General features: G+C 38.4%; 1 protein-coding gene across 1 annotated transcript in view; it reads right to left on the reverse strand.

The window, feature by feature from the left end:
* Positions 1-24,010, reverse strand: part of itga11a (integrin, alpha 11a) — a 92,029-nt gene that overhangs the window by 52,920 nt on the left and 15,099 nt on the right. Inside the window, exon 2 of the mRNA XM_041788880.1 lies at positions 21,090-21,204. Within this exon, the coding sequence (XP_041644814.1) occupies positions 21,090-21,204 (115 nt within the window). The remainder of the gene's footprint in view (positions 1-21,089; positions 21,205-24,010) is intronic.

The following is a 24,010-nucleotide window of genomic DNA, read 5'->3' on the forward strand; positions in this document are numbered from 1 at the left end:
GCTGACATGCTGACACTCAGTGACTGCATAAAATGGGAAAAAAGATCCAGAGCTGCAAGATCATAGGGCCTATTTTTTATCTAAAGGGGTAGTTTGCTGTTTTTGATGTGACGTTGTATAAGGCAGGGAACCCCACTGCACTTCAGGGTAGCTAGAACAGGAATAGTCATGTGCAGACTTACATTCAAAGGTTTTTTTTACACATTAACTTTGATTAGAATGTAAATCTCCCCAAATGCCCATGTTTTTATTTTACTTTTAGCTAATTCTACGCATTTTTTATAATGACAGGTAAAATACAGAACTTGAAATAATTTAAAAACAATCATTTTTTTGGATGGCATCTGGCGAACCCCTCTCAGTGTCTTGTGACCCCCCATGTTGAGAACCATGCTATAAGGTACGTGTCTATAAGTGTATTATACACCAGAGAGTGGTATGCTGAAGTAGTGAGAACAAAAGGGCTTGATGGCAGAAAAGTAAAGCAGCAAGAATTTCCCTATTATGGCGGACATTTACTCTGATGTTGGTTTTTGGCTCAGTTTTGCAAAATTATGTGGAGCAAACAGCCCCGTTTGTACAGTCATTTAGCCTAGCATCCATGCTGGCAGTCTCTCTTTACAGTGGCCATGGCGGCCGGCATCTCCTGTGGCAAATACACTTCTTACTATTGATAAATACCTCAACAATCCCACTTCAAAATTACTGATGGACTCATTCAAGGGCACATGAGGAACAAAATGATGGTAAAACACATTTCTAACAGTCAATAAAGGACTTGCTTGCCATCTTGAATGATATTCAATATTTAGTTGTTAACAAGCATTGTTCAAACTTTATCTACAATAGTGCGACTCTATGTGGTAATAATGTGCAATAGTGATTTACTGCTAAATGTTGTGATTTACAATCATGATATTATACATAAATGGGATTATGAGTCTACTTGGTTATCAAGGAAAATGCAGAGAATAATGACATGAGTATTTCTCAACTCAGAACATACAAATACTAACATGAAAATACAAAGCCTATGGTTTTAACAATACTGCTTTCAAAATAACATTATTTTCCAAAAAAAGAGGGTTTTCCTTCCTTGAAAATGAAGGTACATCTACAAAGTTCAACAGTGGGACTTTTGAAACCTAAAGGTCTTTTTGCAGCTATTTTTGTAAACCCTTCAAGTACAGTTTAATACAAAAATTGCCGCCTTTTATGCGATGATGTTATTGCACACAGCATAACACTGTGATTGGGATTACGAGATTAATTGTGCAGCACTAATTTGAACTGTGGCATCTCACCTCTAAATCACTAATTTTCGTAGTCTTTTTTTTAATACTCTTGAGCAGACCGCAGTCTAGAGGGGAGACATCATGTTTTCCGGCTGCCAATCCATCTGTACACACTTCAGTCCTGCATCCAGGCAGTTTTTGTGTATGCAACATCTTAGGAACATTTGAAAGGATTTTCTCCAAATTTTGCACAAAAATCCACTCTGACTTCAGGACAAACTGATTAGATTTTGACATATGTCAGCAGTGAAGGTCACTGGGCCATGCTCATCCCTTGCTTGTGAATGTAATACAGTAGCCTGCAAAGCCAAGCAATGTCAAAATAGATTTGTCCAGCAGCCATCAGTGACATTAACAAGTCATAATAATACAGCTCCAATAATATAGGAGCAAAACGTTTATTACTATTTATTGAACTTTGCAGATTTGATCCTGCTTTCCTTCTCCTGAGCTTGTTTTATTGATGGCTTTTTCTTGTTTTAACTTACAGTGTGTTTTTACTTATTGGAAGTATATTCTTACTTAATCTTGCTGTTATTCCCCTCCGTTTATCTTGTTTTTATGAAGGGTTACCTTGTTTATACTTTTGAGCACTTTGGCCATTTTATCATGTTTTGTTCTGTCCTGTGCTGTTGATTGTTAAAGGAGGCTGACTCACTCTCAGCTAACCAAACGTACCTACAGAGTTACCTTACCTTACCTTAATTGTATCTGAAGAATGCACTGGAGGATATTCTTCAAATCTAACACAAAAGTCCACTCTCCCTCAAGGATTAGCTGAACACATTTGGGGGCAAAATGTCAAGGTCACAAACCACCCCAGCCTTTTTCATGACCCACCACTGCCCTTTAACTGTCGTCAATTGTACGCCTTGTAGAGGCATAAAAAACACCAGATGGTAGTTATAATCTTAAATCATTGTTTTCTTGGATCAATATTACTCCCTATTTGTTTTTACTTTCCCAAATTCACCCAAACTCATCCATTTCAAACATTCCCTGGCATGTTGTATCCTAAAACTAATCGCATTCCTGGAAAACCGTCAGTAAATACAATGGGTCAACTAGGAATTTAAACAACCATGCAAGTCCAAGTGGAAACCGCAGGGAAAGCAATGGGGCAAAAGAGCAACTCCCCAAAGGATGGTTACTCGACACCACTTTATAGCCAAAGCAGACCACAACCAACCTCCTGCATGCACTTCTAGGTCAAAGTCTCACAATTACAGAAGGAAAGATCTAAAAGTGAAGGACTTCTAGGTCAGCCTCATGATTCAAAACTGCTCCAAACATCCCAAGAAGGCACTCTGGGAATATTCAATGCTGAAAGGTATGCACTTAGGACCTCCCTTATAATAGTCTGAGGTTAACATGACATAACCTGATACGTCTGATTCTATATAATATGCAAAAACAAGAGAAAGGCTAATGGGTAGAGTAGCTCTAAATAAGTAACATTGCTTTGATTTTGTTTAAAATAAAAGCTGAAAATATAATTGTGTCGACAGAAAGAAATACCCTGTCATGAGATTTACTATCACCCCAAATAAATCACAGCAGAACGACAAAAACAGACAAAATCTGACAGTCAATCAAAAGAGAGAATTCCTGTCTTTCATCAAATCAATCAAGAGACTGTTTTCTTTGTTTTTACATGCTCGTCCCACAGGGACGGACGGGAAACACATCTAAACTTTGCTCTTGACTGATTCAGCTCAAATGTCCAATGTACTCGTCGACATGTGCTATAAAGTTTGGACTGTAACTTTAGACAAAACAAGCTTTATTGCCCCTTTTATTACTATTTCCATCTCAACAAACTTTCAAACTTACAATAGGCCACTTCAACAGCATCATCAAGCGCCACCACCACTGGGCTTTTGGATGTTTATATGGTTTGCCCTACAGCAAAATTCTGGGGTAGTTTCACTGGGGGTCTCAGAGTTACAGAGTCATAAGACAGCACTTACACACATCTACTGGCTCTGACCATCTCATCTGGTTCTGGACGTTCAGTACATTTACATGCATGGTAAAGCCAAGCTACAGTTCTAGCTTGATGAGGATATTTAACCGGATTATTGACTTTGTCCATGCACAGTGGGAGAATCTATCGATTCATGGACGTATGTCCGCCTGTGCTATACTGAGTAAAAGGTTCTACAGACTGTCTTCCAGCTGACTTTCCTAACAAGATGGCAAGCATAAAATAAGCAGCTAACAGGTTGGCAGAAATATCAGCACATCTTACAGCCCTGCAATTTTGTACATAATGGTTGCTTTACAAATGCTATGCACACTGACCCTCTAAGAAGGCGATATCCAAAGGTAGATCACAACGTGACTCCTGCTATGTTTAGCATTTTTGCTCATCCACCTCCGAGTCAAGGCTTGAAGCTGTGCAGAATGCCTGGTCCAGTTTTGGTCCAATCAAGGCATAGACTGCATTCATTCTCCATATTATATTAGGGAAGGATTGAGCCAGTCCTAGCTGTCACTGGGTGAGAGGTGGGGTACACCTTAGACTGGTCGCCAGTCAATCAAAGAGCAGACATGACAAGACAAGCAAGCTGCTATACGCTTAAAGTCACATCCACAGGAAATTTAGAGCTGACAATAAACCTCACAAACATGTCTTTGGTCTGAGGGAGGAAGCCAGAGTACCCAGAGAGAAACCATGGATGCATAAAGAAAAAATGCAAAACCAACACTGTAAGACACTTTCCTCAGAGCCATCACTCCTGATACACAGATCACACACAGCGTGTAGGGCCTCATCATCTCTGGGGGCCAGAAATCTTTAATGTTATAATGAAAAGAATTTACCCACTAAATACAGTAATAGCAGTGAAAAATACCAGGCTTATATTTAAATAAAAAACATTACCTTTATTACTGCCATAAGAAATAGACCTTAATGATCATTTTTGTGACTTTCTTTAAGACACCAATCTGCAGTGATAGTATTTAACATTTAACATATTTTTTATCCTTGTAACTCAGAATTACTTCTTTTTTATGTATTTATCTCAGGTTGAACTAAAAAGGAAATACTGTATTTGTTGTCGAATTAAATTTTTGGTTTTTCTTAGACAATTTTGTAGGAGTTTTGTAGAGCAGATGTTCTCAACTGGTCCAACATCAGGACCCACCACCACCTCCTTAAGAGAAATTGGGACCAAAATTTTTGAAAATTTTCAACCACTCAAATTTATCTAATAAAGAATTGGGCAGTTTGGACCCCAAATGGAACAAAACATAATCAATCAAAGAGCCAGGACAAAATTAACATGTTTTATAGAACATAAATACAGAAATAAATGCATGCATGCATTTAGTTTTACTCCATTTTCCCATGACAGCCTGAAAATTTGGTAATTTCATGAGGAGTTTCATCAATATATTGGAAAAAACCTAATTGTTATCCAAAGAAAGGAGATAAATAAGTTGAAATCTCGAGACAAACTGAAATATACTCATCATTACAGAATAAATGTATGTATGTCCCTTCAGCCACTGCATTTAGTCACTATGGTGCTGTCCTCTGAAACAAACTGCCTGCTGACCTGCTGAAACATTAAGTTCCTTAAAAAACTGGCCTTAAAACACTGCTCTTCTCTCAAGCTTTTGGCTGTTAGGGTATCTTTATGTGAAGAATTGTTGTACATGCTCCTTATAGGAGACTCCAACATTAGTATATGCAAAATGCTGTACAGATTGGTGTGTCAAGGTGTGTCCAAGAACAATAATCATTTTGCCTGAAATATCTGTTTTCCTTGACTCAGTGTTGTAACTTTGTTGCTGTTTGTCTGTTTTGCGACTGTTTTTATCTTTTGTAAAGCACATTTTGTTTACATTTGTATGAAATATGCTATATAAATAAAACTGAATTGAAATGAAATGAATTTAGGACTGCCATACAATAGACACTTTGCTGGATTTTTTTCCCTGGCACACATTTCACGACACACTTTTGAGCCACCAGTTGAGAACCACCGATGTAAATTATATCGTTAGCCTTGTAGCATAATTGCCTAAGTCATGTTTTCAGGTTTTCAGGAAATAAGGCACAATGAATCAGCAGCATTAGGAGAGTATAATTAGATATCACATTTGGCCAAAAATGACCTGGGCAATTATGCTATGATGCTAATGATTTGCATGTTTTTGCAGGGAGAGGTGGGCATTTAGTGTAGGGGGGCCTCATACCAGAGTCTGCTGAAGGCCTCACTTTGGCCAGAGGCAGCCCTGGAATTTGAACCAGAAACTTTCTTTCTGTGAAGAAGTGATGTGTCTCAGTGCAACCTCAGGTGTTTTCATGTAAGAGAAACCATTCTCCAGCTGCATTAATTAGGTGTGTTATTGGGCCAAATTTGATCAAATCAACTTGGTATGATCTCAGGTGGACTAACAGGTTTACATGTATTGTAAAAGTCCAGTTCAAGTTGAACTTACTGCATGTAAATGTACTGACAGCAGTGTTATCCCTCATCCTCCATTAGTCTTTCCAGAAATTCATGGTGAAGGCAAAATTTCATGGGGTAGGGAGATGTCATGCACACTGGCAGCCTTATTAGGGCTTACTAAGTGCAAAAATTATGCTGCTGTTAGTTTAAATTATAGTGTAATAGAAAGGAAATATCCCTCCACCATGTATAAAATCAGCTGAAATGTGAACACTTTTACTTTTTGTTCTTCTCTGCTGTGTAAATCTATCATCTTGTGCCATTTTTCTTCTCTACAGGTTGGTCTTTTATTTGTTGATCTATATAGCACATTTTTACTTGTAATTCATCCTAATAAAGTTTGATCAATTATGGCTTTATTTCAGTGTCTGCTGGTTCATTAAACTTGAGCACAAAGGAGGATGAAGTGTTGAGGTTGTTAGTTTCCTCTCAGCGTCAGGGCTGAACTCTTAGTGCTAACTATTGTTTTGGTTCATGCTCATTCTCATTTTATTACTAAATTATTTTTATGGCAGCCAGACTTGCCATGTTTGGTGTATTTAGGGCACTTACAAAGAAAATGTAGCCCCAGTTATGATTTCACCCTTTCCAGCAGCAAACGATGACCAGAGAAAATGTTTTTTAAGCAGTCCATCACCACACATCAAAGACGGACTCATATGGAAGTGAGCTTCAGTGTTTTTACTCCTGCAGCCAGCTCTCTGAGTCTCATAGGTTCTGGTAGTCATTTTCACCACAGTGACTCCTACGGTGCTCATATTTTCAAAGCTATTAATATCAGGGTTATTGCTCCAGTTATTGCTGTTAGTTGGAAAGAGGAGACACTGCAGCGCAAGTTCAGGTCAGGATACAGTCACCTGGATGAAAAGGAACCTTTGTTGCTTTTTGACTTGGACATCTGCCTTAAAACCTCCTGAATTTCAACAGAAGCTGTTCAAACAATCATGTTCCAGAGCTCATTATGGTCAAACGCTGGTCTCTGTGCATCATCCATGCAGGAATGGTAATGCCACTGAAAAAAAATATCTTGACCAAAAATGGATTGATGGATATTTTCTTCCATGGTTACCAGTGAATACAGGATTTTGGGGTTTGAGGAAGCGCCATCCCCGAGCCCAGGCTGTCATTAATGTGGTAATGTTTTTCATACTGGAGAGGAAGAGATGTATACGCTGTGAAACCACATCCCTGCTCCAAACACGACTGTGCTACTCCAATGACACGCTTGCTCATCACATTCCTGTTGTCTCTATTAACAGGATATTTTGTCTTTTGTTAATATTGCCTCATAAAGTGGAGGAATTGTAATGAGCACACAGTCATTTCCTAAAGATGGACATTTAAAGCATCTCTTTCTTCTCTCTCTATTGGCAGGGAAGGTTCATGACTAATGACAAGTATCCAAGCCATTCTAGTTGCTCTCTCTCTTACAGTGTCCCACAAAGTATCTGAGTCTATTTTGGCTCAAACATTGAGCTTTAGCTCTGTTTGAGATTATTTTCTAACCAAGCTATTAGTTTAGCTCTAACAAAGGCGGTTTCTACAGGGGTAAATCCCATCCTCCCTGACTGAAATGTCTCTCACTGACTTTTGTGATCTCCAGACTTTCCTGTAGCTACTCCAGCAGGTCAAAACTTCACTTATCTAGTAACTTCACGACTCCAAAAGGATTCCCCAATGACTTACTGATTCAAATACCAACTCTGAACAGGAAACTCCACAGCCTGATTCAGGATCTTCTTTAACTGTCCATCCAAAGGCTTAAAAAGAGCTTAAAACACAAGTAACCTTGGTAACCCTCTGACTTTAAACCCTATCATGAGCATGTGGTTGACACCTGTGACATTTGACTTCTTTAAAATGCACATTCACAAAATTGCTGATTGAAGGTTGCTACAAACATTCACGCTACCTTTTCCATGAACTGTAGTGACATAGATCAGTGGTTCCCTACCTGGGGTCTGGTGACCCCTGTGGGGACGGGGTCCCGATTGCTCTGACGTTGTCAAACTAATGCCAGCCTTACACCAAAGGACTTTGCAAAACCTCTTAAAAGACTCTAAAAGACTGACATCTGAGACCCTCTCACATCTAAGGACAATTTGTGGACAAGCCGTTGAGTTTTTAGTCTCAGACTAAGATTTAGCAAAGACTGGTGGTTACCAACTACAAGACTAGAATATGACTCCTTTTGAGATTATTTCCCATCATGCATCTGTTGGATATTCACAACAGCAGTTTTGGGGAAGAGACCTAGATGCAGATAGCGATGGAGAGCACATTAGAGTGAATATCTCTTATAATCATCCATCCATACATCCATTTTTCTATACTGATTTTCCCGTTGGGGGTCGCGGGGGCTGGAGCCTATCCCAGCTGTCACTGGGCGAGAGGCGGGGTACACCGTGGACTGGTTATCATAATCTGATGTTTTTAAATCATTTACATCGAGTAGAAACAAAAGAAAAGTTAAACACTGAAGCAACTTTGCACGTTACTACAACAACTGAGGAACTATCCCGGAAACACTTCAGAATAAAAGTACCATATGAAACTGAAAGTTGTCTCACCAAGGGCACAAACTGATCAGGCTTTTATTTTGAAAATCCCAGTGGCAGTTTACCGTTCATGTCATGTCAGCCTGGAATAAACTGACAGACAAGGCACACAAACTCACGGGAGCAGAGATCTGACTGCAGCTCTGAGCAGAAAAGGTTTTCGATCTCTTGAGTTCTGTGCGGACATTCAGCAGCTCTAGATTGATCTGTGCTCACATTCATATGTTGACAAATAAAGTGAATTAACGTGCTTACGCACAACACCAGCTCTCACTGGTCATAGATGACTTTGGGATTTTGTCTGCGACTATGAAATCAGAGGAAATGTCGTTGGGTGTAAGGCTGCCTTTAGATGTTGATGTTGCTGGCGTCAGGCCAAAAATCTTGAATCTCCAAAATCACCAGTTTCAGGGATGGAAAAAAAAAACTTCTTTAAACTAATCTAACACTGAATGGACATGGTCAGAACCACTAACATATGTAAGGGGAAACTAATAGCAGTCTTTATGAAAAGAAACTAAAATGGTTAATTGTTTAAGCAAAAAAACTTTTTTTTTTTTTTTTTTAGATTTTTATAAAGTTGTTCTTTACAATAATAAAAAAAAAGATTTCAGAGTTTAACAAGTCATCACATTATCAGAAAAAACTTGAAATTTCTGAGTTTAAATAGTCTTCCATTTTGACATTAGAGACTCAAAAATGTCAAGTTTCCTAAATGATAAATTTACAACAGTTTAAGAAGGGCTCAACAGTTTTAGGAAATAATGTAATTGCAATTTTTTTCTCCCAGTATTGCAATTTCAATTTAATATGCGATTATTTTTAGGATCCTCATCTTATGTATTGCTCAACAAACACAAGCAATAAATCATACAATATTATAACCAACATAATATTAAACTGAGGATGAAAGAAAAAATACCTATGTGCGTTTTTTTGTGCTCAAATAACAAATTTGATATCAATTGCTTTACTGAAGGGGATGATACGTTTTTTTATGTTATTCACACTTTGATTATGAAAATCATATGCATGGATTTTTGTAAATTATTCTGAAAAAAGACTCTTAAATGTATGTATAATGTGTAGAGCATAAAATCTCTGCTACAAAGACATTGTTTCAAACTAGTATTTTGGACACATTTTAGGTTAAGTAAATATTGCACTGTCAGTGATTTGAATATTGCAGCTGGCCATATTGCATTTTAATCTAATTTGTGATTAATTTCCCAGCCCTAGTGTAAAGTCAAAATTACAAGAAACCAAACTGAAAACTGCGGTTGGATTTGTGACTTTCGGCTTTATGATCTCAAAAACCCTAAGTCTTGTTCCACATACATTTATGACCTTTGAAGTAAAAAAAAAAAAAAAAAAAAAATCTTCTCGTAAATGAACAACATCTTGAACCTGAGAGTTTAAGCTTTTTTCTTGAAAATAAACAAAGTAAATAGAGCCACTGAAACTACAAATGTGCTGCTGTTTGGACAACAGATGGGCAGATGAGTTTCATTATCACTGACATATTGCTAGTATGTAGTGGACGCACTTATGTGGTCAACTTATTCAAACGGCTGAGACACATCATCACTGCAAAATGCAAACAGAGCCTGAGTCAACAACACCATTATCACCATGTTAGCCTGCTGAAATTAGCGTGCAGCTCAAAGCACCATTGTGTCTGACATGACCTCAAAGACCCGCTGGTGTTCTGTGGACTCTTGTTTTCTCTGTTATTTTGGGCTGGATGTGTCTGAGGCCTTCAACAGGTTTTTGTCGTCTAACGTAAACTGTGGGAAACACTTAAAGACCATAACACAGACATCACAATCACATGACTGTGAGAGTCGAGTCTAAACTACATGGATCAAATTCTGCTTTCCCACCAGCTCTGCAGGCGTTAAAGCACTTTTTTTTTGCAGCTTTGCAAACGAGCTGAATAAAGGAACACTTTTTAAGTCCAGCAGTGAAAGACTTCACAGACTCCCTGCAGCTCTTTGTGGTGTTCAACTCGTAACTGAGCTCAGGAGTAAAGGTCAGGTCTCTGCTGAGCAGACCTGCTACAGCTGTAGAAAAATAAACAGTGGAAATAGAAGGTGGGAGGCTTCTGTGCTGTATGACTCAAGCATGCACGCCCGTGTATCCCATCAGGTTTAAGACCTGAGCGCTTTGCCAATTGGAGGTGATGTGGCCTCTCCTCAACTCCCTGAAGAGCATCGGCTCTGGCAGAGTGTTTAGAGCCCCATTATGCTCACGAGGAAATGACACATTCTTGACATGATGACCTTTCAGCTGGGTAGCTCTATCAGCAGGCACGGACAGAAACTGTCAACAGATCTGACAGAAACGTCCAATCCTCCTGCTGTCCCTGTCTGTAGTGTGAAAAATGATGTTTGTTTTCAGTCACTTTAAGTTTTATTTCAGAATATTGTTGTTTATAACCACACACTGAACAAAAGAGAGTAAAAATGCTCTTTTTCACATATTGTTTTAATCTGAGATACTTGAAAGCTCTTGTAAATAATGTATCCAAACACAGCAGCATCAAAAACTCTGTGTTCTTAATTTGGTCCTCAAAGAAAGCCTTTTGACTTCAGCTGCATGCCTGTCTTACTTCAGGATCGGGTCATAAAAGCTTTCTTTTACAGAGTCGCTTTCCAGCTGTGATCCTGTTCCTATGCAAACACAGAGCTGAGGCTTTTCAAAAATCAGACAACTCTGGAAAAGCTGACAGTCTAGAAGAGGTACTCACAGGCAACAATGGTAATTACATCAATTTAAACTTTCAAATGAGGTGAAACCACTCAAAGGGAAGAAGGAAGTCAGAGAGTTTCAAGGAATAATAGCCTTGGACAGAACAACTATCCCTTGTAATTATGAAACAATCATAGAAGTGAAAAAATAGCTCAAGAGGCACATTTATAAATGCAGCAAACACATCTCACAAACACCAAAACCCACAAGTTCAGCAGAAAAGGCTGACACTTGGCGAGCACATGTTCTGCCAGTGTTTCTGACACTTCAAAGATGCATTTCCATCAAAAGAACAGATTCAGCTATAATGTGCAGAGATCAGTGCCTCATCAAAACTTTCCTCTCAGGGAAAAACAAACTCAAATCCTTCCCAAACCTCCAAGTTGACACATATGGAAATTAAAGACACGTGGAGTTGAAGTCATCACTGTACATATCCATGTCAGGACTCTACAATGAGGCATCACTGATGCAGATGGGCCGCCATCTCTGGAAACCGTATAAAAGGAGGACTTTCGTACTATAACAACAACTTTGTATGCTTCTTTCGTCACAGAACTATTTTTTTTTTTTTTTTTAGTCTTAGTCTCATTTTTGTCATGGGAAAAAAAAAAGGCTGTCGACAAACATTTTTAGTTAAAGTTTTAGTTGACGAACATTTTCCCCTCATGATGTTGCGTGGGGAGTTAGCTCCGCCCCAAGCTTTGGCTGGTCCTCCCTGCTTAGAAGAAAGTTCTGCCCTCATTACAGCCACATCCATTAAGCCACATCTATTTCCTGAGAGGGGCGGAGTCAGACAGATCACTAACATTTAAAGCCACAGACACAGAACCAGCTCGTTCTGAGCAGGGCTGAAACAGAGGGGTTTTTAGACGTACGAAAAATCCAATACTGGAGAGCTTTTTCTGCAACAAATTTCACAGGCATGTTTTGGGGACCTCTAAGACCAATATAAACTTAACTTAAAAGGTTAAAATATGTCCCCTTTAAAGAAGCAACCTTGCAAAGCTGATGTCTATCATCAGGCAGATCCTCTTTGTGAAGCTTTAACCTGAAACATTTGTGCCAGGTCTAAGAATGGACGCACCAATCAGTGCCATTTAATAAGAACGAGGCAGCAGCTACAAGCATGGTTTAACTTTAATGCAACTGCTCTCAGCCTTTGACCAAGTTTATATTGCTCAGCATTCAAAGTTTTAGCAGAGATAGTTACATTTGTTCTAGTATATCATCATCTGATGGACACTTTATAACTCAGGGCATGGAGGTGAATTTTTTTAGGTCTGGTGAATCTAGCGGTACACATGAACGACTAACTTCCTTGTGTGGTGTCTACACTGTAAAGGCTGTCATTTCTCTTCTGCTCTGACTAGTGTGTTTCATCTGATGAGTCTCAGCTCCACAGTATAAGATACACAAGATACTGAGGCTTTATATGTGCCCAATTCAGCAGCACAAGCCTTAAAAACAAAACCAATTTTACTATACGATTCTCACAATAAAGAGAAATAAAATCATGATTCACATCTGTAATGCCACACTTTCAATCTGTTTTTGGTCTTAAAGCACTTGTGGATACATTGGTACTGCACTCACACTGGATTCTGTGTATTATTCCTTCAGCCTAAATAGACTTTACTAAACATTTCAGTTTTTTTAGATTTGCTTTAGATTAATTAAGTAAAATAATTTTAAAAAAATCCTCATAGTGAGTATTCCTTAACTATTTTCCCTTTAGAGTTGCAAAGTTGAAAATGTGTTTTTAATGATTATAAGAAGCCCTTCACACTCCGTTATCAGTGTTTTTACATCTTTCTCAGATCAGCCACATTCCTTTGTCCAGCTGAGAACTGTCAGACTACACACACACACACACATTCCCACAGACACACACAAATATACAGATAGTCTAGCTCGGGTTTATGCTTGCAGCTGTGAGTTCACATACCCACACCTACGCACACTGCTGCACTGACCAAACAGCCCGACATGAACTAAACTACACTGGATGAATCCACCTCACCGACAAGGACCAAAGTGTAACATAAAAGCATGACTGTAATGTGACAGCAGGTAGGTATTTACAGCCAGATTACTCAAGAAACTCTGTAGAATATAAACTGACAGATAGGTCTGACTCTTCTTGCATCCAATGGTTGATTCTACAGCTGTACTAATGCTCCAGAATAAAGCTTTGTTTCTCCAAGACACATGAACAATCGATAAAGATACTAGAATCCTGATCCCAGATTTGGCTAAAGGCTGTTTGCAAAGCTCTACCTGCACTATTCTGCCTCTTTAAATGTCAGTGGGCAGGGTCAGAAACAGGAATGACAGCTGAAGTGTTAACTTAAAAATCCAAAATAGCTATTTCTGCTATATTTTACAGAGTTAATAGAATACATTTTTATTTTTAAGTAAGAGTGCTCAATATTTCCAAGTTCTTTTTGTCAATGTATTCAAATTATTTACCAGGCTTCCCTTAATCTGCACAGTTTTCCTTGAATTCCTTTGGGCATTAGACACTTCTGCACCATGAGTGAAGATACTGACTCAGTTAGAGATGACCTGCCTGTGGAAACCAACTTTAATATTAGAAAAGAAAATGAACTGAACTTTGTGGAGGAAAACTTTCTGGATCAAATGCTGTCCTTTACTATAAGTCTGAACAGCTGAAGGTTGTTAAAAAATTAGTAGCATTGACTCAAAATCCAAAATAGCCATTACAGCTCTATTTTTCTGAGATGATTGAACACATTTTTAGTTTGAGTAAACAGTACTCAGTTTTCTTATTATGTCTTTGTCACTTTACTCAAATTATTTGACTTTCATCACCTTCAATTTCATATTTTTGTCTTTTAAACACTTCTGCACCATGAGTGAAGTTACTGCCTCAGACAAGTCCAGCCTGTGGGAAGCAACCACAGTATACTATGGATGGTATACTGAACATGATAGGAGAAGATTCCCTGGTACAGCGTGCACCTTTCTGTTGATGCCACTTGTAGTCACTAAAGTCTGAAAATTGTAGTGGATGAAGAACATTTAGCTTTTTAAAAAGTACTTAAACATGCTGGAGTTGGATGTAAACAGAGTGTAGTAAAGTTTAGTTACGGTGTAGTGTAACTTTCAAAAATCATGACTCTCACACAAATGTTTGAGTAAAATTGAATTGATAACTCAAAATGGCTATGTACATGCTACTAAACAAATGCAGATTTTTTAGGTAATATAAACTTCTATGTAATCAGTTACTTCTATAGTTTTGAGGTTTTTCTTTTCAACTCATTAGGGATTACTTAGAAAATATATTTCCATCACTTGAAAAATTTGGTGTGAATTTTTGAACTGAACAGCTTTGACAAAGTATCTTATTGTGATAATTTTGACCCATATTGCAAATTGGATATGAAGTGTTGTATTCATATCCAATTTGTATAAAATCCTACTTGCTTCAAAAATGAAGCAAGTAGGATTTTTGTAGAGCATTATAGAAATGGCACTTCAATGACTGCATGATATGTAATGCAAAGCATCTCTGCTGCAAAAAATAAAGGTTTTAAAACTGGTACTTTGACAAAAATTTCAGGTTAAAGAAATATTGCACCTTTTGCAATTTGAAAATTGAAGCATGCCACATTGTGATTTAATCTAATTATTGATGAATTGCCCAGCTCTATTTACAGTGCAGAGTGGAGCATGATATGAGGGAAATGAGCCACAGGCCGGACTTGAACCTAGGCCATCTGCATATATGTAGAGCAACCTAACTGCTGGCCCATCTGGGCCCACACGTGAGGTCATTTTTTTACATGTAAAACAAGAATGATTGCCACATGTTGTCAAAGGTTACAGAATCAATAAAAATGCCGTATAAGACCCCTCCGTGTGTAAAATTTTGGCAGAATTTTAAAAAGCTACCTCTCTATTTTTCCAGCGAGCCAAGAAGTTTTTCTTTGCCACAATCATGCCATGTTATGTTGTATTTTTCTGCAGGTGGAATGGACACAGCAGATGTTGAGTTCTCCTCAGAATGGCTGTGAAAGTCTTTGGTGTGATGTAACAGTTCAGAGACAGACTTAAAAATATCTGACCAGGATTTATTTAGTTTGGGGCAAGACCAGAACAAGTGGCCCAAAGTGCCCTTAGCTGGTTTACACTTTGAGCAGGCTGGAGAGACAGACAGCTAAAAGGAATGTTATTTGGAGCAGGAATTGTAAAGCCTGTGCAGAACTTCAAATTGAATTAGTTGGTGGATGGAGTTTATGGAACAACTGTAAATGTCTTGAAGCAAAGTTTCCCAGGTTTTTTAATCAACTGCCACACAAAGATTTTTCAAGTTTTGTATGGAAACACGTTCATGTGCTGCATGGAGATCTACAAATCTGGAGATTAACTGGTTCAAGTCAGGAATCTGTTTCGAAGAGTGTTGACTTCTCTAGGGGTTGGGATTGACTAAAAGTTGGATATGTTTGCAGATGTCTCTAACCTGTCTTTTTCCTTCAGTTGTAGGAAGGTGAGAAAGCATTGCTAGGTCCACTATTAAGATGATGCCTTTTTTCCAGAACCTTAAGGTATCATCAGTGAACTAGAGATGGAAGACAAGGCTGCAGCACACAGGAGCATAAGCAGAGGTTTCAGGCAAATGAAAACAAGTTCTTAAATGATTTAAACCTCTGAAGTCATCACCCATCACAGTTGCAGAGGGTCTGGCTTGTCAAAAGAGAAGAGTGGGGAGAGAGGTTTTGCAAAGATCCTGTTCATCTGCGAGCCTTGGAGGGGTTGTGGGGGTGATTTTGGCTGGATAAACATCCTTCCAATACATCAGCGTGATAGAATTTGCAGCCCAGTGATAGTAAGGAACTCAGGGAGACCAAGGCCATCGGTGGATTTGGGCTGAAGCGCTATGTTTTGTAGAGATAGCTCTGCAAATGTTTTCCACTTGTGATCAGTAATACGCTTCTCTGGTGGCCTTCAAATCAGCCACATTGTCAGTTTACTGTCCAAACAGTCCCTGTCATTATCTTTACATTAGGAACACACACGTTTGCAGATCATGACCTTAACTAGAAGGAATACAACTATAGACATTCATTAATTGTATAAGGCCAAATAAATGTCGTGAAAACTCATGTCCTGTGTTTAGAATTTTTACAGAACTGAGAGGTGATGATATTAAAAATGGCCATAAAAAGGCTTTTCAAGTCTTTGGATATCAACTAAAACAGCTGCAACACTGCCTCTGCCAGTGATGTTAAAACTGAGTAAACATTGCTTTATTGGGGATTATTTTTTGCTGCAGAGTATGACACATTTGGTATGTTAGTAAGCATGAACCACAGCAGAAATGTGTCTCGAATTAACTCACTCACTCAGAAGATCATTATAATGGAGTAAGATGTTATTAAGTGAGACTATATGGCTTGTTGTTAGTTATTTTTATCGTATCTGGAGAAGCCTGACTGCCTCTGGGACAGAGTATTACACAATATCAGGCTTTGGCTGCAAAGCTAGTTTAAGTAGGGTTGGGTTCATACTGGTTTGAGCCATTTAAGGGACAGTAAACTCTGTTTTGTTGCTGTTTTTAAAGGTAGTTTTAGGTTATTAAATGTGCTACCTTTCTTCAATGTAATACATTGTGTTTTAAATGGCATAAAGGGGCACACAAGTCAAAGACAATTTTCTACCTTTGCATGAAAAAGTTCAAAAAAAGTATTTTTCTTTCTTTGGTTATGTTCAAGAAACGAAAATCACCAATCACCTTTAACCTCCTGAGACTTGAGCTTTTGTTTGGAAAGCATTTTAATTTCTCCCCTTTATTTGGGATAAGTAGGATCGTTAAATTAAATATCAGCCCCTAAAATTTCAAAAAAATTACCTAAAAATCCTGTGAAAATTCTTGAACACATTTTTTTTTTCCACTTAAATCTTTATTAGCATATTTTTAAACAAAGCATATCTGTTACACCTCAAAAAAGGGGAAATACAATCATAGATAAACATAAACAGAAATGTCATGAAAACAAAAGAGTACTGCTTGGAGTGAACCTTCATGTTTTAACAGCCTGTAAGGTTTCCACATCTGTCAGTCATTGTTCTTGTCTAATGCCGTCGATCTGAGTCTTGTACAGAGTACACTTTTCCCATTTTCTTTCTAGTTGTGATTCCTGTAGTCTAAATATATGGGTCAACTTTTCCATTAAAAAAATTTCATCCACGATTCCTATCCATTGGTCCTTTTTTGGTGGTGTTTCCTTACCCCAATTTCTTGTAATAGCTTTCTTACATGCAACCAACAGTATTTTAATCCTTCGCACTAAAAATTTTGTCACAGAATTTACACAGGTAAAGTACCAAGCAATTCTTAGGGACCTCATATCCTAGTATTTGTTTCAACTCATTACAAATTGTCTCCCAAAATACAGTAATTTTTTGGCATTTCCAAAAAACATGGGTATGGTCAACATCAAAAGACCCACATTCTCACCAACATTTCTGAGGACATTGTAATTGTTTACTTTTCAATTTCGGTGTTATAAAGAATCGAATCAGATTCTTCCATGCAAATTCTCTCAGTGTATGAGAGTTAGTAGATGAATGGTATATCTTCCACATATCATGCCAATCTTCTGCTAAAATTACTATATTAAGTTCTTTCTCTCATTTCATCTTGATATATTTGGTTGAATGTTTGTCATTAGTGATCAATCCCTTGAACACATTTTTAAGTATCCCATAAAAAGTACCACATTTCTTCAAATTCCCTTAAAAAGCCAGGGAAATTTCCCCCCAAAATTCTTAGCAATTTCTTAAAAAAAAAAAAAAATCTCCAAAATTTAATGAAAATTAATATCCAAACAAATTCCCTCAAATTTCCCCAAAAATTCCAGAAAAATTCAAAGGACAAACCCTACCTCCAAATTCCTAATCCAACTCCCCAAAAATTACAGATTAGTTTCCTAAATTTCCATTAAAAAATGCAAAAAAAAAAAATTGCAAAAAAGAAAAGCAATTTCCCCAAATTCTCAAGCGAATTACTTAGAAAATTAAAACTGAATTAGCAAAAATTTTATCATGCTGTGGGAGAGCCAAAGTGTAACGTCCACACCTGTGCATGCTGGGTCTTAGGAGGTTAAACACAAGTTGTCTATCCCTAGTCAGCTAATCAAAAAGCCATCCCCTCTCAAAACTGGCGAGCTCTACAGACCTAACGCTAAAATATTGCAAGACAGAGAGAAATGCTGGACTGAACACACCAGTAAAAACTGTGGAGGGGCATTCAATCATTTGGCTTTTTGACTAAAAGGTTATCTACAGACATTGTGCAGACATTCTGCAGCCAGAAGAGCCTACAATGATCGATGTCAAGTACAAGATTCTAAAGCTTCTTTATATGGATACAATACTCTCTCTTCACTCAGCCACACACATAAACACCATGGACCCCATGTCACCGACTGCCTGAGGGTGATGAGGGATGGATAACTCGCCTCAGGGTGCAATAAAAACAATCAGCATGGGACAGACAGCCCAGCTTGGTGTTTCCAGCTCATACACTGACCCAATTATATTTGTAGGGCAGCACCATGTGTAAAAAATAGAATAATACAATCAGGCCTTTCTTTGACATTAATCAAGACTACTAACATCCTGATGAGCTGTAACCTAGCTCTACTAGGAAGTTGTTGTAACAATAATCAGATTAGAAAAACTAATAACTCTTAAACTACACATATTAAATGGTTTAGGTGTTATGAGAAATCAATCATGGGTCAGTCAGTGCACTGAACCATTCATCAAGAACATTTTGTAATGTTCCTCTTCTTTAAGACATGTTTCAGAGGAACTGTGGCTAAATCTTACTACTATAACTGGCGGTGTGTCTGACTGTCTGTGTTGATTTGCACGCCACACTGTTGCTCTAGTTGTCCTTGATATTTCTTAGAAGACTTCTGAGGTGTACTGGTTCAAAAATGGTGTCATAACAAAATCCTAAATATGTACAGATTTTCTATAAAATCCAAAATTTTGGCACCTTTCGCTTCAGTGTGCCCATCCTCATCGTCTCCATTACTTCACTTCACTGCCAAAATTAACACAGGTAGATACTTCATGAATGCACTGTATCTATGCTTAGTTTGACAACTTTCAGTACACACTTTGTACTTAAGAGACTTCTGCAGCCAAAACTGTAATCATAAACATAATCAAATCTGAAAGGTTTGCTCTGAGAATGACCAGAGCATTAGCAGCACTAGAGGAGGAGGAAGATGTTGCTACAGGTATGCCGTAACTGTATGGGTCTGTTATCAAAATCTGCTGGTGAAGAGATTTCTTTCCTAAAAGAAGAGCAAATAACCTCCCTCAAAGCTTTTATTGATGGCAAATATGTTCTTAAAACCATATGTGAAACAGTCTATTTGGTGTGTCTAGTTTATTGTTGCAAAGAGACAGCATTATATCTATTTCAGTTGTCTCTGTCACAAACAACTCATTTATCTATCCAATGAAACAAAGCCACTTAGGGACATTTGAAAATGGTCTTGTCAGGAAACAAAAAACAGCCCTATTTAAGTATTTAAATCAACATCAAATGCTATTGATTTCATGGTGAGACCAGTCTGGAAGCCATTGGAGAAAAAAATGACAAAATCAAAATATCTGTAAACAAAACTAATGATTTACAGACGCACAGAAGCACAACTGGAACTCGGCATGGTTCTTCCACTGTGTCTGCAATGAGACACTTTTGGGGATGCCAGGAACTAATTCTGGCCACCACATGGAGCCAGTTGGCCTAATAACAGCGTGCATCAGGAGGGAGTTTGTGCAGTGAGGTAATATGACGAATGTGAGGTATCCTGAACAGAACTACAGTTTGTTTTGTAAGCAAAAATAGACAGGAGGAAACTTTGCACAGCACAGGAGACATACAGTAGATCACTATCTTTCTGGGGAAAAAAAACGTCTCCTTGCCAAGCCAGACAGCAGGAGAGCTTGTCAGCATGTGTTTTACAGCTGAAATGGACTTGACCTCTTTATCCAAACCATACATCACAAAGGTTATTTCAGGCACTTCTAACCAATACTAAAAAATGACACATCATACTAAAAGATACTTAGATTTTACCAAAAATAGTTGGGCTACTAAAATCTAGGCCAATCCTGGTAATGCTCAATTTCATCAGTAACTGTAAAACATAGGATCTGAGTTTGTTAGCATTTATTTTGCACTGGCAGCACCTGCTTTCAACAGTTTAGTTCAGTACTCAGCTTCTGAAGTGAACAAATGCCATTGGCTACAGCGGCATTAAAGCCTGTACTCAGAGGTCTTGGTTACAAACAGGTCAACTTTTGCAGCAATCCTGCCTGCATCAATGTCCGACCTGTTCCCTGGTTTTGCTGGGAGTCTTCTGATAAGAGTTGTGTTGACGATGGTGGAACATAAACTTACCTGACTCATCTTTTTGAGGGGATAATTTCCAGGTCTAGAGCTGCTGCAATTGCATTCTTTCTTGGTGACAGTTCCAAACCTGACCCACTGGATAGATAGACTGTTTCACATAGGAAATTTTTCATCAGGGCAACACCCCATTGAGGATGTTTGGGAAGAGAAACCTCTGTCCTCCACATTTATGACATTCCAATCAGAGCAGCTCAATATAGGAGGTGTATCAGAGGTGTATCAGAGGTGTATCCTACTGTTGAAGACTAAACTATAAACTGAGCTTGATGGGCAGCCACTGTCATTGTCTCCACTACAGTGGACTACTACAGAAGCACAGTGCTAAAAAAGCTTTAAACGTACACAGGCCCCTAGAAATCTAAAGACATTGGCTTTATTTTCATAGTCTGACCTTAAAAGAGTGATGAGTGACTTTCAAAGAACTTCAGGGTCGCCAATTTTGAGGTGAGTCAGGCATCGTGTAGCAGACTCTGAATGAAAATAGCTGTAATCTTTGCAGAAACAAAACATCAATGGGACTTCACATTTAGAGCAGAAATGGTGTGGCTCTTACCACTTCTCTCCTCCCGCAGCCATGTGTTGCTGAACTGTGTATCCAAACTGGGCTTGTTTCGGGCCTTTGATAATCCTGTGTTTCTTTGTGTCGATGTTGAAGCAGTCGAGGAATTCTTGGAAAGAAGAAGAGGAAATTCTCATTAGCAGAGAAGGAAGAACAGCTGTAATAAGCGAAAGCTTCGTTCCCCTTTTTAACACTTGTATACGTTTCCAGAACATCTGCTGCTATATGGTGATTTACCACTTTTACTGGTCTCTATACTGAAGGAAACATTTACATTAACACTGATTACATCCCAGCCTCTGGGCTAACAATAATAAATAGCCTCAAATGTACTCATCCTTACTCATCCTTAAAATAACCACCACCTTGTCTGGTGTCTGTTTATCACCCTGCAGCAGTCTAAACACAGACTTCCCTAATTATGAAACAAATAATGGTTTAAGTGATGCAGAGCAGCAGAGCTGTCTTTTACACTGACAGTCATTTAAAAACCTCAGAGGAGTTTTGGTTAAGCAGAACAGCAACGACATGACCGCCATCACGACCAATGTTTCACTCCCACAAGAACTCAGTGACCTCCGACAATCTGGCAGACCTCATGGTAACATAAAAAAGACGGAAATCAAAGACATGAAATCTGCTGTTTTCACTTTAGTGGTGAGAAAGATTCTTAGTGTAGTTGGATTTAATTCATTCACATCACAAGTCAGAAAAGGAAAACAATAAATACATGGGGAAAAGGAACATCTGAAACCTGCGGATCAGGGCTGAAAAACTGAAGTGACAGAGGTTACAACAAGATGCCAAAGTAAGCTATGTTCTGCATACAGGGCTGCTGGGATCCTGCATGCACATACATTACATTTTCGCTTTCTTACAACATAGTTATGAATTCTGCCTTTAGAATTTTTTAGATAATTGTCAGAAATGTCTATAGCAATTCAAATAATTTGCTTGGAATGTTGGAGGGGATATTGCTTTAAAAATTGTCAGGAATTTTCATGAAATTCATTGGATATATGTTTGTGAGTTTTGCAGAATTTTTAACAGGTATTGGAGGAATTTGCTTTTAAAGTTTTAGGTATTTTCATGGGAAATTAACAGATTTATTTTAGATATTTGGGAATTAGATGACACACTTTGGTGGAGGGAGTATCTTTTGACATTTTTCTAAATTCTCATGGAAATTTCAGGGAATTTATTTGTAAATTCTTGGCAAATTGTATGGAAATTTTGCATAGAATTTGTTTTTAAATTTTGATTGCTTGTTTTTGTTTTTAAGAAGCTTTGACTGAAACATTTGGCAAATATTCTAGGACACAAATTTAACAGAAATCTTCAGCAATGTATTTGGAATTTGGGGGAAATTTTATGTTTTTGAAGCTTTAGTAATTTTAAAGGAAATTTTCCAAGACCTCCAGAACTTTTAGAGGAAATTAGGTTTGTACTTGGCCTAAGGTTAATTCTGGTGGTCCATCATCAGAAAATGACACCTTCTTTTGTGTATTTAAAAACCTTTTCTTTGTGAAAATGACTTCCTACATGCAACGAAGTAATAATTTTGTTTTGTGTTACACTTATCAGACCCCACTTATCCCAGATAAGTGGGTGAAACTAAAAATTCATTCCAGACAAAAGCTAAGGACTCAGGACGTTACGGCAGAAATCACAATCATGTCTTTTCTGACTGATATTCTGATCACAACTGTAGTATAAACCACTTTGTGCCTGATTAAATGATTAAATGTAATTGTTGTGTTTCCTTGAAAAGCAGGAATGACAAAGTAACAGATTCTGCTTGTTACTCTGCATTGCTACAGGTCTGACTCCTCAAAACCAGAGTAGATCCATACGTGTGAAGTCATTTGACCTTTTTTGTTACCTGCAGCTGCCTTTCTGTCTCCTTCTTTAGCTCTCTGACTTTTCAAACAAACTAGAATATTTGCAGAAGCTCCCTCTGCTCCTCACTCAAATAAAAGTCAGAGCTCACACTGTGAGGAGGGTGCTCTCCTTTAACCACACAAGACAAAATCTAGCACAGCATCACATCAGAAATCATTTAGGGCAACACATTTGCACCTCAGGACTGATAGGAGCCTCCAGTGGAGTTTCCTCTGTCTTTGCCCTGGCCAGCCATAGTTCACCATTTTTCGAGTCCTTTTCTATGTGTTTACGCTCCACCTCCCCAATAGTGCGGGCAAGATGGGCTGGTGATGCACCCCATCCGCAAGGATACCAACTCAGCCTGCATACGCAAGCTTTCACTTTCATTGTGCCACTTGGTTTTGGCTCAACCTCTGACACACACGTGTGTTAGGGTGCTTTGACACAAGCAGCATTGATCCATGCCTGGGTTCACTTGTACTCAGTCTGATACAGCAGATGGCGGTATGTAGGTAGCTGGTTCACAATCCTGCCGAGGAAGAAGAAGAGGAAGAAGCTACTATGGCAACCACTCGGGTCATGACCTGAGCGAAGACTGTTTTTGTTTAAACCCAGCAAAAAAAATCCATCCTGCTACCATGGATGATATAAAAATGACTTTTTAAGATGCCTGCAACACCATGCTGCGTATCTACACATGTACATACAAACCAGAGGATTAAATGGGCTGATGCTGAGTGGATACGTGGTTTACTGAGGTGACAAGAGACTTTTATTGCCTTTGCATTTCATCTCACTGACTACAACTCGCGTTCAGCTGTAAGGTGAGTCGTGATTCTGATGATTTCTGCCCTTTATTGAGGAAAAATATGAACAAACTGCCATGCTGTGGAAAGAAGTTGAGTTATTACGATAATGTCATATAGCTGATATGATGCTCTGTCCTGTATCCGGGCATGGTTGCATTCACATCTCATCTGAACCGTGCAAGAGTCCGCTTGAATCGTGCCCAGACAACCTCACAAAGTGGC

The sequence above is a fragment of the Cheilinus undulatus genome, linkage group 1, assembly GCF_018320785.1.
Source record: "Cheilinus undulatus linkage group 1, ASM1832078v1, whole genome shotgun sequence".
In the NCBI taxonomy this organism is placed as follows: domain Eukaryota; kingdom Metazoa; phylum Chordata; class Actinopteri; order Labriformes; family Labridae; genus Cheilinus; species Cheilinus undulatus.